This window comes from Trachymyrmex cornetzi, unplaced genomic scaffold (assembly GCF_001594075.2).
Source record: "Trachymyrmex cornetzi isolate Tcor2-1 unplaced genomic scaffold, Tcor1.1 scaffold35, whole genome shotgun sequence".
Taxonomy (NCBI): domain Eukaryota; kingdom Metazoa; phylum Arthropoda; class Insecta; order Hymenoptera; family Formicidae; genus Trachymyrmex; species Trachymyrmex cornetzi.
The window spans coordinates 906,432-922,888 of NW_017298213.1; the positions used below are offsets into that span (position 1 = coordinate 906,432).

At 35.0% G+C, this 16,457-nt stretch overlaps 1 protein-coding gene across 1 annotated transcript in view; it reads right to left on the reverse strand.

Annotated features, from left to right (window-relative positions):
* The window catches only part of zfh1 (Zn finger homeodomain 1), a 33,981-nt gene extending 21,868 nt beyond the window's left edge, over positions 1-12,113 (reverse strand). The window contains exon 1 of the mRNA XM_018510806.1: positions 9,653-12,113. Coding sequence (XP_018366308.1) covers positions 9,653-9,686 — 34 coding nt within the window. The 5' untranslated portion in view covers positions 9,687-12,113. The remainder of the gene's footprint in view (positions 1-9,652) is intronic.
* Between the last annotated feature and the right edge of the window lie 4,344 nt (positions 12,114-16,457).

Sequence of the window (16,457 nt, forward strand, 5' to 3'; positions counted from 1 at the left end):
CCTGCCGTTTTTTCGTCTCCAAAATTAATTTGTTTCGAAGGAAAAATGAATGAATACCTTAATCAAAGTAATTTCCTCCATTTTCTATTACTTTTTCCCATCTCTCTGGCAACAGGGCAATCCCACGACGGTGTATTTCGAGGCGATCCATTCTTGGACTTCGTTGTGATTGGAGAAGTGTGTGTCCGTAAGTGCGTGTTGCATCGATCGGAAGAGATGGTAATCCGACGGTGCCAAATTCTTCAAATCTTTTCGACTGTCCTGAACGTTCCTTGTCTCACATCAAAATCACCGTTTCGGAAGCGTTCAAACCAAACTCTACATGTTCTTTCCGATGGAGTTTCATCACCATACACTTCGGATAATAAGCGATGCGCTTCGGCTGCGGTTTTCTTGAGGTCGAAGTAGTGAAGAAGCACATGTCGGAAAAACAGCTCATCGCGATTCATTTTCAATCGATTGGGAAATCTCTTTGGCGTCGAGAAATCTAACCTGTGAGGATTGGATCACTTTCAACGATGTCTAAACTACAAAAGACATGTGACTTCAAATCTCTTTGGCGTCGAGAAATCTAACCTGTGAGGATTGAATCACTTTCAGCGATATCTAAACTACAAAAGACATATGACTTCATCGTCGAAACTCGCCAGCGTTGGAGCCAGCACCCTCTAGTAGCGAGCGGCAGGAATTAAGTTTAACATCCTGTATTGGATTCACCAGTTTGAATTCTGAAATTTTTATTACAGAGAGGTTCGTAATCAACAGTTAAAAATCTTTAACATAAGACGTGAATTAGATGCTAATTATTCCTAGAAAAACTCAGGCATTAATTCAGCACTATTGTTTCTTTTTATTTTTACCAACATTTTTAACAATTTAATTTTATCAATATAGAAAATTTCTAGATATAATGTGATTAAAATAATTATTTCTGCACTTGTTAAATTTTTTATCTCTTCCATGAGAGATAGAGATACATAATTGGAATGTAATTGCGCGTTAAAACTAGCAATAATTCCACGTATTAGCAGTATCGCGGAATAAGTCGAGTATTATCGCGTAACAATCATTCGATTCTCATGAATAATACGGTCGTTCACATGTTATTGTTCATATGTATGTACAGTATGTGAATCGAGGTATTTTCTTGCGGGATTGTCTAGTGTCGTCACGGAAAACCGCAATTTCCGCTGTTTTTTATTCTAACGTTAAATATATTTATGGTTCGATGCCATCGATTTCGCGTAAGCTTCCAATTACTCATTTAAATACGCATTCCAACAGAATATATAACATATGACATCATTAGAATGATGTATACATGTATGTATGCTGACCGCTAAATAAACATTTAAAAAGATATTTACTCAGCTTATTCATTATCAGATATATCATTTGCCTATACGCATTAAATAATTAATCTATAAAATAATAACAGAGTAGATAATCACAATTTAATAATCTTTTTTAGATAATCAAGAAGACAATTCTAATGTAGCACGACCGCCCATATGTACGGAATGCCGATAAAAAAGACGATCGGTGGGCAGGGCCTTAAAGAGCTGGGGTGGATAGGCGCGCGCGCTTACGTCATCCGACAACGTGGATTAAGCCATAAAGGCGCGTTCGCACGGCGCCGAAGATACCGTCAGGCGGACGAACGAGGTCCATGGGTCGCGTGTGCGTCGTTGCCGACGCTGCTACGGTGCGAAGTAAACGATTTCTCGGAGAGGTCATTGAGCTTGATAGGGCGCGGGCGGCCGCCATCTTCCAGAACGTTAAAACCACTTCGACGCGCTCCCATAAACGAGCGCGGTGAGGTGCGGTAATCCAAGCTGTCCTACCAATCAAAATTATTGAGCCACCGCCGACGTACAGACTGGTCCTATGTGCGCGAGGAACGAAGGAAATAAAACATGCTCGAACGATCTGGCAGTATCATAACATCAATGAAGGAGAAGAAGGCAAGATGGCGGAGCGAAAAGAAGCCGCGTGTTTTGCCGGAGGTTTTGTATTATCACGTACACGGGACTTGTACCTCCAATTCTAATGACAGATATAGAATTCACCATTTTTTTTATTTGACAAAAATTATCATTCAAGTATTGCGACACATTCCATAACTTAATGTATGTTATGTATAGATATCGGATTCTTATGCAACTTCATATTTATTCAGAAAGCAATTTGGAGAGTAACATCAAAATATAAATTTTTCTTATTGAAAAAGCATTTAAAAAATGCATATTTATTTATACATATTGGGCATATTTTTATATTTGTGCAAATTTGTATATTTTGTGCATGTCTGCAAAAAATATCTGCATAAAAATCCGAAGTCTAATTATATATATCAACAGAAAAGTAGAGAGAATTCCGTCATTTTATCTTCTCTAATGTCTATTCGAAATTAAATAAAAATATTGTATTATTTCTATTAATCTTTTTGTAGATTTTCTGTTCAAAAGGAGATATGGTTCTTGGATCCGCTATTTTTTCTTTTTTATTCAAGTGATTGTTCGGAAATTATATCAGCATCCGGATATTAACGATTTATTAATGCCCTAATACAAACATTTTGTAATACCCGATGATAACGAGTTGTTAGAAAACAAGATGTGTATTACGAAAATAGGTAAAATAGTTTACACTAACTTCGTTAATCGCATATACGAATATAAACATCAGAATCGTTATCTACGAAAAATATTGACGCATTTCTCAATTAGCGAGAAAACGCTTGGATATAATATTGAGTTGATACAATTTTATTTATTCGGAGTCGCGTGACTCGTATATATATGTATATCTTACACGACTGTCTCAAATGTTACGCTGTTTCTGAAACCAAGAAGAATGACACTTGCTACAATGTTTAAAAATTCACAGATTTTTAAAATAAGAATTGTTAATAAATCTCGTTCTTTTTCGCAAAATAAATAAAATGCATACAGTGAACATTTCGTGCGTTGCAAGTTACTTTCTTTTAAAGAAAGCAAATATTCTTTACAAGGATATAAAGGAAAACAGCATTATTTGTGTACATAAACATATTAAACATATTAAATAGAAGGACTATATCGAACAATACAATAATTAATAAAGAGATGAAAGATCTTAAAAAAATTACACAAAGGTCCTTGAACAATGCAAATATATAAAAGTCTGATTCATTCATCCGCTCTGAAACACAGGGTGAACATTATCTTCCCACAAAGACAATGCGCTTTCTCGCACGTGGATGCACGCGCTGCATAAACAGCATCGAATGTCGACCTTCTTTCTTTGAGGGACGTGCCGAGAGTAATGTCAAAGAAATCTTTTATTTAGACTTTCAGCAGCATGTGTGATAACTGTATTTCTTGTAATTGTTTCTCTGTAATTGCTTCTAAATCTCAATTTTATTTTTGAAATTTGAACAAATTTTATTGTTTTTTTTTTGTTCCTTTAGACATACGCGCGCGCAAACATAATCTTGAATTAAATTGAATCTCAATTAAATCAAGATTAACAAATACGAGTTTAAAGTCTATAACGGTCGAAGCTGAATCTTACATGCTTAAATAATTAAATATATAATCATTTGTATACTGCGCGCCGTTCAAATAACTATACTAAGATTCAACTTCGACCGTTATAGGTCTTAAACTCTTATTTGTTGTATATTCACATATATACGATCTTGTAATAAATCGTTTATTATTATTTAAATCAAAATCTTTATTAAATCGAAATAATGATAGCACAATTAATAAAACGTGTTTTATCTATGTGTGTCGAAAATAAATTTATAAGTTTTAATTCTTAGTTCATACTTTTATTTCAAAATACAAAACATAACTCAAAATACAAATACAAAAAAAATAAACAAAATTTTTATTACTTATTACCTATTTGCATTGCTTCTCTCCATACTATTCTTTGTAGACTTCTTTTTCTCCTCGTTAATTGTTTATTTTAGTAAATCTTATAGACATTGTATTCATATGTTATCTAACGGGAAATTTCTTTGCGTATCAATATATTTTTTAGCTTGTACAAATGGTCTATACACGGAAAACTGTCTAAACTTAGCTGCATGAGGCACAATTACAGAAACAAAGGCGTTTTCTTATGCACGTGTAACTTTTGTTTGACTATTGTAGTCGCAGAAATGAAAATAAGAGCCGGCAGGTTTTCGAGAGCCAATATTAGGAATGGTTAAATATTTTCATATGGGGCACGACTTCGTTGCTACCTGACTCGGTGTGTAATCACTGGTCACATATTCGCGCCCGCGCACCATGTCAGACACGTGTTCTTCGCATTTGCTACGCGGGAAATGCTCAATTGATTTTTGGCTTTCCGCGAGTTTCGAATTACGTGCTTCGCCGCTCTTCGGAGATTGCGATCGACATGGTAATTGAAATACGAATCATCTACTTACGAAGTTACATAGAACTATACTAAGAAGTTTTTCATACATCTTTGTTATTCGTAACAATAGGATTTTAAAGATTCTCTCCCCTTTTAATCTTTTCAAATATGAAAGAAAAATTATAAATAACTTTTCATAGAAACAGACGTTATTTATTTATTTATTTTTTAGTAAAAACCATTGTTTGAAGGCATTGAAAATATTGCATTATATCATAACATATAATATAATAAATACAATATTATATATTATACGGTAGAAACAATATGAATTTTTAATAGACATTTTAAATGTATTTTCAAATACATCTTTCTTACAAAAAATTATCGTATAATATGTTTTTTTCAGCCATCATTTAAATTATAATATAAACTAATAAATGATAATATGAAATCATAATATAAATAAAATTTTAATTTAAAATATAATTTATAAGCTAAGAATCTGAACAGATTTACTTTTAGGTAAAGATTGTGGATAAGAAATTTTATTGAATTAAAAAAATAAGATTGTTCTCATGCAAAAATATTGATTACAATTGAATCTAACTTGATTGTGAAGATATTTTAATTTTCAATTTCCTTTGAAAAATACCAGACTTTTATTTTGATTGCAATTTTCAGTCATTTTAAAAACTGTGTTCTACGTTTTTTTCCTCAAAAGTAGCGATAAAACTTTAAAGAAAATTAAGTAGCGGGAAAAAGAATCTCTATTAGAAGGAAAAACTTTCTTTAACAGAATAAAAGGTAACAACAATAAAAAACTGCAATTGAATTTTCTAATTCAGAAAAAACGCAGAAATGCAATAAAGAATACTATAGATTTTTTATTACAATCTTAAGCTATTTGGAAAATTTGACAGCAATTTACAGCATTGTTATCACTAGAGGCAAAAACTAGAGATTTCTTTAAAAAAAAAGAATATACCTATATATAACATTCGTATGAGAAGAAACTTTTCAAGAAAAAAATGCCGTGATTTTATTCGTACATTTTTCCCTTAGTTCTCGAAAAGTTTAGAAAACTTTTGTACAGTTATAAATATATTTTTAAACAATTATATTAAAAATTTTGAAACAATTTTATTAAGAGGTTTTACTGTTGTAGTATATTTACAAATAAAACTAAAATTAAAAATTAATAAGTTTAAAGCAAAATTAATAATAGAGATTTTAGCCATATACATATAATTTTATCAAAGCATAATTTTAAAGATGTTTGCGAAAAATAAAAGAAAATAAATGATATTTATAAATTTAATCATCATTTTTCTCTTTTTTATCAATGGTTTTAAATTATCTGAGTTGTATGTATGTATGAGAAATATGAGTATATCAGTCAGTTAATAGTAATCATTACAAGTGTTTAATGCATCGAGTTAAGAATCAATATTTTTTCTGTATAATCAATGGTATGCGACTAATCGTACTTACGAATGATGAGTGACGATGGGCCTACCAAGGTCTAGATAAACTGATGACGTATGTATCGCGAGAATAGTAAGACTCATTAATGAATAAATCGGCCAAGGTGGATCTTGCGTCTTGTATGTATGTGTACAAGGTGAAAGAAATAAAGACTATAAATTGGACGTTACGCAAATATAGATTGATCTAGGAAAAAGAAATTATATCATATATACAACTGTCAATAATATGGAATTCTGATGTATTTTCATTTTGTTTAATTTTTGGAACACTTCGTACAAAGACGTGATCCAATCTGTTAAAATATACGAGTCAAATCATAATAAGTTTTCTTATGCCAAACTCTAAACGGCTCAAAACACCTTACCTTTTTCTGTCAATGCAGCATAGTAAACTACTTAATAATTTCACAGTGTCGGTCCGATTGTTCGTCCATTTGTCCATCCGTCTGCAAGATTTCTCAGAAACGTCTTGACTTTTTCAAATTTAGTTTCTGACAATAGATAAACGAGAATCTGATAAAATATAATCAGTTGATTATAAGGGATTCAAAAATCAAAGTGTCAAAATCAATTTTAGAGAGAGTGAAATTCTTTGTTTAATGAAATTTTTCTATTAAGTTTTTCATTGCGTTAGTTCATTCATTGCGAAGGGTTTATTATATGTATATTCATTTTAAGTGTAAAAATTTTTGGGAATTTCAAACAATGCGAACAGACCTTATTACAATATAGACATATGAATGCCGACATTGCAAGTCAATGCTAGAAAAAAATTACAAATCTTACACAACACTACCTTAGACTATTATTTTCGATAACGTTTCTATTTTTTAAATGAAAAATAATGTAGACTATTTTGTCAATGAATATGAAATAATGCATAGACTAGCACGAAAACATATTATATTATATGTATATACGAACGTGAAGAGAAAGAAAACGAAGTGCAAAAAGTACAAATGACGCGAACAGACCATATGATACATATACCTTCTTTTTTCTATCTCCATTAAAGAAAAGAAAGATAATAAGCGTGAACACATGTCGACATCAGTGTAGTTAAACGTAGGGATTTCCCCTTAACATAGGGAATTTTTACTTCAAAAAGGCGTAGGGGGAATTTTAAGTTAAAAAAGACCAAAATGTAAGGATTCAAAATCTTTACATTTTGGTCTTTTTTAACTTAAAATTCCCTACGCCTTTTTGAGGTAAAAATTCCCTACGTTAAGGAGAAATCCCTACTTTTAACCACACTGGTCGATATATATCAAGTCAAAACTTAAAATTGTAGATTTTGAACAATTAATCTAATAAAGGTAGTTGAAAATTTCATTTTAATTAAGAAATTAATTACTTTAACGTATCAACATTACAAAAAATTATTATAAAATGCATCTTCATAGATTTTTTTAAACTATATCATTAAAATTTAATTTAATTTTTATTTATATTAAACAATATGATATCTACAAATTTGGTCCGATAAGAATAAATCTAATTAAATAAGAGAAGTCCTATATTCGGTCAAAGCGGATCTCAGTCTACTTTGACCGAATATAGGACTTTTCTTATTTTTAATTAAATTTATTTATAAAAGATTATTATTTAATTTAACTTGTTTTTTATTGTACGCAATTCGTGAAAGACTAGAATGATTTTGTGTTACGAGATAAAATGACGATTTTTCCTTATAGGGGATATTATATCTGGAAAACAATGCTGAGCGAGTATCGATTTTCGCGAAATAGGAGACGATGGACAGTCGACTAGTGGAGTCAATCGCAGATGCTGCCTCATCCATTAAATGCCGCCTTATATCACGCAGGCGATATAGGTCGCGCACGTGCAGCGGCATGCGTTCTGCGAATTTTCCGAGACTCATCGAGTCGAAAACTAGATGACGAAGTTATGGTTCCACCCACGCAAAGATCGAATTCCGAACGAGGTGTCTCGACGCGCTTCGTTTAGACTACAGACTTCAGACTTCATTTAAATACGCGGATTTTTTTATTGTTTCGAGATTGGCAACAACCAAGTCGCGTAATACAAAAATAATTTGAACATTTTTGTTAATACGAAACGTTTATCGAATTAATTTTTAGATTTATTATGTATCCAAGTGGGAATTTATACAGAAAAACGGTATTGAATCCTGGCGAGGTACCGAATCTGTACCGAAAAATGAGTTTCATATTTTAGTATCATAAAACTAATGATACGATACTAGCCCAATCTATGAATCAGTATTGAATAGTAATACTGATCCAGTACACTGCCAGTAGATTTTCGATATCGTGTGTGTACTGAAGTTGCCAAAACCAGTGTGTCGGAGGCCAGTATCAAAACTGTATACCGCCAATATATTTGCAGTATCGGGTCTGTATTGTAATTAGTAAAAGGAATATGTCAAGCATCAGTACTGAGCCAGCATACTGTCGATAGATTATCGGTATCATGTCTGTACTAAAATTGGGAAAGGATTATGACGGGCGACAGTACTCATCCAGTACTGAGCCAGCATACTGTCGGTAGATTATCTTCAAGACAAGTGCAATTGTTTCAGTGCATATATAAATCAATTCGCATAAAATTAATTTCCGAAAAGATTCATAGCGGCTGATTTTCGCGTTTGAAAAACGTCCAGACATGATATAAAAGGACTGCAAAATGCGAGCATCGTCACTTCTGCTTTCTCCGTCTGGAGTTAAAGCTGAAGTTGTAACCTTTCTTGAATTGGCTATACGGCTTTTGCGGTATAGAGAATTGGTACAGACTTTTTATACAATATTAGTACTGTTATAATATTAAAAATTGGTATTAATATTTGGTACTGTTGCAATATTATGAATCAGTAACGATTTTTGTTACAGTATTATTTTTGTTACGGTACTAAAAATCAATATCGATACTAGATACAATATATGTACTAATTCTGGGTACTGTTACAATATTGTAATCCCGTACTGTAATAGTACTCTAATACTGTACTATAATAGTACTGTATTCCAAACCTTGGCCCATTGCTATCATCCCAGTGTTTTACCAGTACTATACCAGTACTGGTATTCGGTATTGCCTCGGTACTAAAGACTGAAAAATAGTACTGGATCAGTACCTCGCCGGTATTCAATTCCCACTTGGGTACTCGATTAATCAGTTTTTAAACTCTGTAAGGTAGTTAAATTAAAATTTAAATACTGAGAGATTAAACTTCAAAGTCGCAAACATTCTTTAATTAACTTTTAAATAAACATTTTAACAGATTTCCAATATATATATTTAAAAATTGATTATTTTATATTTAATATTACAAATTAAGAGAGAGGTAATGATCTTTATGTAAGAGCAATTAACTTGTAATCGACAGTTCCCTGATTGACATCCTGTATATGCACCAGTTTTAAAAATAAAAGATTGGATTGGAGAATTAAAATCATTTCATTTATTCGTTTATTTAATAGTTAATTTTAAAAATTAAAAATTCGATTACAAATTATATTTCTCTTCAATATTTTGTTAAACTTACAATTAGTTAAGAGACATCGTATATAAAAAATACCAACTGTCGTGCATAGTAAATATCTGATACATGAATCTTTCCAAATAGACGTAATATTCATCAATATTGTATTGTGATCTCTAATTGCAAAAATAAATAAGAAATAATTTTATAATTTGACAAAAAGCATTGGCTGCAGCAGATCCATATTCCGTAATCACTTGCCTGATTTTCTTTCTTTCTCAATAAAAAATGTCGAAGAGTTCCGAGTTCGCTGAGTGAAGCAGTACGTTCATTCAAAGCTTACCTTTGAACGAATTTCGGACGAGAGTCATGCTCATATTCGCGGGAGCCGGTGCCTTGAGGGTTACGTCCGGCGGCTCCTCTTCCTCCTCTTCCTCCTCCTCCTCCTCCTCCAGCTCCGGCTTCGGCTCCTCGACGTCGCGGCCAGGTTCCGTTCTCCGGCTTCGGCGGAGGGAGGCGTCAGCTCGATTTTCGCCTCACGACGATGAGTTCGTTGTCCATCGGCGTTCTAAGGCACAGCGGCGCATCAACATCGCTGCAATTTCTTCTTCTTCTTCTTCCTCTCTTCTCAAGTCGCCTCTCTCACGTACTTTCAACTTGAACTCTCGCTGCCCTCGCGATACCTCGTTGCGGCGCGCGCATGCGGAGGTCTACCGTTATCACTCCCTTGTCACCCGATCATCTATCCTCTCTTCATCGCTATCACTACAATCATGTGATCTATCGTGGTTCAAGACACAGACTGACGAGACGAATCGCTCGTTTCATCGTCGCGGCACGGCTACGTGGACTCCGACGACGGCAATGACTACGGCCGCCCAGAGGTCAGAGGAAGCCTACCGCTCGACCGAGTCGATCAAGTGCCCATCGGCAACGGACATGGAAAACACGCGCGTCACTGCTGGTTGATTCACGTGGAAGAGGCACGAAATGCGAAGGAAAATGTGGAGAAAATGTGGCTGTGCGAGAAAAAACGAGCACGGTGCTCTTGACAGGACGGAGAATTCCAGTTGTCGAAATTGTGCTCCAACCAGGTTGCTCCGTTTTCGGAGATCCTCTTTGGTCGTGCGCCAATACTTTATGTGAAATAAGTCTCCCCCGGGGATTCCAGGTGAGTTTGGTGCCAGAGTTCGCACCACGAAGTGCCATCCACGCCGGAACTTGGAAACGTCATTCCCTCCGGCTTTTCTACCTCGCGTCTTCCTCGCGTCTCGCCGTCGCGACGCTCTCGTAATTTTGTGGTCGTTGTCGAGACGGTGGACGGTTGAAACGCGCGCGACGACGGTGGGCCACGACTACGCTTTGTAAATAATCATTTCACTCGCGCGCGCGTATAGAGAAAGAGAGGGAGAGAGAGAGAGAGAGAGAGAGAGAGAGAAAGGGAGACAAATGAAAGATAGAAAATGAGAGGGAAAGAGGAAGAGAAAAAGAGAGAAAAGGGAGAGGCTACTCCGTGCTCCGGGTATATTCGCGGGAATATCGCGCACAAGAATGTTGCACGCTCCTTTTTTCTTACTCTTCTTGTAGTATCGCTTCTTCTTTCTTCTCCTCCATCTCCTCCTCTTTTACCTTCTCCTTCCCTCCCTACTCCATCACTTCCTCCTCCACTTTCGACACCTTCTCGTTTGAGACGTCCGTCTTCGCAGCACGCACCACCGACGCACAGAGAGGAGAGAAAGAAAAAATAAAGGGAAGCACTCCCGATTGCGAGAAGATCACGGTGCGAGAAGATCAGAGAGGATGGACAATGACGGTGGGTGACTACACGCGCGGAACAGGGGAGGACCGAGGACGGGAGAAAAGGGTGCAGGGAAGGGGACGCGAGACGGATGCGAGACGGTCAAGAGTGTGTGAGGAAGAAACGCGAGACGGGAATTGGGAAAAGCGAAAGAGAAGTGAGAGAGGATGGCTGTGTGTGCGGATGGTGTGTCAAGACATAGCAGAGAGACGGAGCGGGCAACTAGGCAGAAACGGTTCGGTGCGTTACTAGCAGCCTCGCGCCGAGTAGAGAAGCCAGAAGCACCGGGTTAAAACACGATTCCCTAACTAACACACACGGAGACGGATCGGGGACTGCTTTGGAGCAGTTTACTATAGGATGGGACACGGATGGTGATGGCGGCCGTGTAGCCGTAGCAGCCACCGCCCCCATACTCCTTCTCTCTCTATCTACCTCTATCTCCGTCCCGCTCGCGCGCACCGTCCACCCTCTCCCCCTCCAACGCGAAACCAAATCTCCCCTCTCCTACTTTCTCTCTCTCTCTCTCTCTCTCTCTCTTGCCCCTCCGACGATATAAACGACGATGGACACGCTGGAATATCCCTCCACTCTTCGCTTTCCTACACGTTCTCTCGTGGGCTCCCGGCCGATGAGATTCTCCCCCCCCTGCATCCTCCGCCTCCGCCTACGGTGTGCCGCCGTTGTCGGCTGTGCTGTCCCACGTCCGACGTCTCACCCCTTGGCCGGCTTCCCTCTCTCGCCCGCCACCACCCTCCACCAACGCAACGCGCAGCCCCCCTCCTGCTCTGCCGCCCGCCGTTCCTGGGACAGCGAGATGTTATCCTCGAGCGATTCGTGCGTGTGCTATATATCCGTTTGTCCGCCGTGCCGTGCCGTCGCCACATCCCCTACCTGCGTCGCGTTCCCCTGCGTCAACGTCGGCGTGTGCGTCGGCCGCAATCAAGGCTAGGACCGTATCCACCACCAGCACGTGCCCTACTCCACATTGGTCAAGCGGCACGAGCGAAAGGTCGTAAAAAAATTATGGCGTATATACTTTACGTTGTTTCAACGCTTAAAACGTTTTCGGTCATTCTAAAAATATCTCACTTACGTGACACATTTTAAAATATTTGTCCTATATTTAACCGAATGTGAGATTCGTTCATTTTAGCTAAGCTGACTTTATTATACATTCGTACATTTCACTGTACTGTAGATATAAACTTGAGAGATTTTTATTAGACTAAAGTTAGTTTATTAGGTAAGGTTTTTGTAAGAAACAGAAAGAGATAGAAATGCGTTTAGATAATTTTCTTTATGCATACGGATATGTATAAACGATAAACGTGTACATAAAGAATTTATCTGGATATACCCTTCTGTATTCTCACAAGCTCTATGAAGAATATATTAACAATGACAATGAATCATAAGAATCAAATTTTTACAAATAAAGTATTTTAAAATATTTCTTACGAACGGAAATCGTGTTATTATAATAGTACGTGTCGACTAGAGAGAATTTTCATAAATAATAAATGTACATCCATTGCTTCAAAGTCTGTAGAAGAAGTTATCTTCATTTTGCAAAATATTTTACTGTTGAGGACTTTGTAATAAAATAACTTTTGAAAGTAAAATTATACTGATTTTCTAACATATTCAAAAATACAAGTTTAATATATTGATTCTTTATTATTATTGCGACATTTGATTTATCATTATTTTATACCTGCTAAAATTAATGTAGTAAAGTAACGAAACGTTGAGCTACCGTGATGATTGTAAATCGATTAACTATAAATCGGAGGGAAGTCGGAAAAAAAAATTTTTATGGTTTATTCTCATATCGACAAAAAAGCAGTTGTTATCGCAACGCGCTCATTAACCGGAAACCATAGTATCTTCGGTTTTAGCTGATACGCAGACATTGCTTCATTCTTTATCTGGCAAATGAAAGGATGCGTATACGTTATATAGAGATGCGTGTGTGGTATGGCCATTTCCTTCGAAGCACGTTGGTTCTCTCTTTCTTTCTTGAAGATTGAACTCCGTAGAGAGAAAATGGTGCGGCCAGCGTGCATCTTGGAAGGAAAAGAATTATAATACGGTTTGACCTGCAAGCTATCATAAATGCGTGGACGGTCAGAAGTTGCTTTCTTTAACCCTTTTGACATCGAAATTTCGACAGAGTTATTCGGTATTTAACATGTGTTTATTTCACGACGTTATTGATAGATACACTGTTGCTGTTTCAAAAAAATATTAGTTTGATTTAACTAAATGCAATTTTTGTATACTGTATACATTTTTGAAAATTGATGTAAGTACACTATATCTTTTTATAAGCTGACGTTGATAAGAGCACACTTCTGTATTATATAATCAGTAAAGTGTTAAATAGTTATAAAAATGTTGAATAAATATGGTCGTTATAATAAAAAAAAAAATATTTCTATATAAGATGACTGATTTCTATATAAGTTGTTTGATGAAATATATTTCTTTTGGTATTTAATAAATATAGATTGCAGGGTTTTCTATAGATTAAATAAAAAGAAATATTAAGAAATGAATAAAATTTTTAAATAAAAACAGAAAAAATTTCGATTTAAAAAAAATTTAAACTTAAGCCTGGAGGTTTTAAAAGACTTAATTTTCGATTGAAATGTATAAGTAGGTATACATAAATAACTAAATTTTAAGACAATATGACAATTAAAAAGGGCATAGAACCAATATTTAAACAAAACGTATTTAATTAAATCAAATAAAAATCTCTAGATACAAACGTTTCGACTCCAATCGGGTCATTTTCAATGTTACAAATTTTGTCGTGAATCTTAAATTACAATTATAATCTCTTAAATGGAATTAAATATGATTAAATAAAACATTACATAAAATCACACGCGTAATCTTGTCGTTGACATAAAAAGCGCAAGTTGTCCATTAGAAATTAATTTAAGTTGCGAATAAATTCATATCTAAGAAAGAATAATTATACATTTGAAACCTCAGGTTATATATAAAGAATATTGTCTATAATAAAATAACATAAAGTCATTTACCTTGTCGGTGAAGTATAATTACACAATAATATGTCAGTGAAATGTAAAAATCCAAATATGTGTCAGTAAATATAAAAATTCAACATATGTGTCAGTAAAAATAAAATCCATTAATGTGCTATAAATTTTCCTTGTCACAAATGTTATAACTATAAAATATTTTGCACCGATGTACGTGACACACTCTTGATCAAGTCTAATAAATTTTAAGAAATAAAAGTAAATCAATAAGAGTAAATCAGAATATTTTGATTATTTATTAGTGATTAAAAATTAATTAAATTTAATCAATTTAAATCTTGCAACAAGTATCTATCATATTATATAATATCATATGGTATAAAGCAGAATTGATTTTTCTAAAATATGTGTAATTGCACAACGAAGTTAAACGCAGAACGTTAATTATGCGGTGAGAACGGAGAAGTAGCAGAAATAGCTCGCGATAAGGTTCGGTTATCTGCGTTTAATTCCCTTGACTTTTCACCGCTGTAAGGCAAATGATACGTCCGCAAAGTGTGCATGGGAATTGTTTATTCTAACTAAGCGCACAATGCGTAGAAGGATGTGTCTATAAAATTTCAAACATATCCTTTTTGATAAATAATTGTTAAAAACTAGACGTTAATATATTTTTTTCATTACAGGCAGCGGTCATGTATACATATACAAACAAATAAATTAGGACTTTATTCGGAGTCTCCTGGTTATAAAAATGTATTTACTTTCGTTATTCTGCTTATCCTACTTCAAATCCGATTTTTTTTACTTTATATTATTTTATATTTAATATATTTAAAGAGAAAACAAAATTAATTCTTTTTAGTTTTTATTTAAATTCTTAAATCATACATAAGAATTTTTTGGAAATATATATATAGGCAATTGTTTTTATTTCATATTTTATTATAAGGTCATAGAAATCTAGGTTTGAATGATATTTGTATTTTCATGGATTATAGTTTATTTTACACATAACTGATATAATTTTCAGTAATTTTAAACTCAAAATATTATTTTGAAATTAAGATTAATATATACTGAGACTTTAATGTATTCTTGAAATAAGTTTATACATTACTTTTCCCTGAATTATTTTCTCAGAAAGAAGAGCAGATATATCTTGTATTACAAGAAATCATTGATGAAACAGAACGTAAATAAGATAGCAATGTGAAATGCATTATCATATCTATCAAGAGATGAGGACGTTATGCTGAAGTCTTATCTATTACGTATATTATCATGTTGCTATGTATGTTAACTGTACACGATTAATAACTTTTCCGATAAGTAAAATGCTTTAATCATGCTCGAACTCTTCTAAACGTCACATTGCTGCCGCGTGATGATGGGAAAGATTCCTGAAATGTGAATCGTCGTGTCTATTTTTGAAGGTAACATTGGGTTACTGGCGGTATTATACAATCATTACAATCTCTATACGATAAAATATTCTCGGGATAACGTGCTAGATACGTATCGCGAGTTTTTGTCGTGCTTTCATCTCGCGACCGAATTGTAGTTAATCAATCGCTTAGCAGACCGAGTCACGAGTTCTTAGTCACGGGTTCTTCCAAATTCAGCAGTCAGAATCAATGTGGCGATTCCGTCCCTTCCTTGACTCCTCCACTCTTCTCCCCGCTCACACGATGTTCTCCCACTGTCTTCCTCTACTCTCATCTTCTCGAGCACGTCCCATCCGCTCGCTCCTCGCCGTTATGTCGAAGGCAGTGAGAACGCGGCGACGTGGTAGCGGTACTGTTCGCTACTATTATTAGTGTGCAGCTGCCTGCGAATTACTGAATGAAAACGGAGGACCGTCACGGAACAATGTCCGAGAGAAAGAGAGAAAGAAAGAGAAGTGAGATCCAGCGGCATCGTTAAACAACAGGCGTCGTCGGGCAATGATCGTAATCGGAGCCGAATCGCCGTCTCGCGAGAGCGGTAGACATGCTACAAATTAATCCTCGTTGCATATCTTCTTGATTGTTTACCGATGTCTCTTCTCGACATATCGAATCTAATAGAAACTGATTCTTTTCGAATATTAAAACTTTTCGTACGGTTCTGGTCTTAAGACACTTTGGATATATTTGACACACTTATTCCAATACTTGTAAAATTAATTTGAATATGATATCCTTGATTATTGACTCGTATGAATAAATCTAAATGTGTTTCATGCCAACTCGAGTCCAAACACCGGTTATAATTGTGTCTTAGATTCTTTATTATAATATGATATACGTTTCGATCCTTGTATCGGATCCTTATCAATATCTCTTAGATAC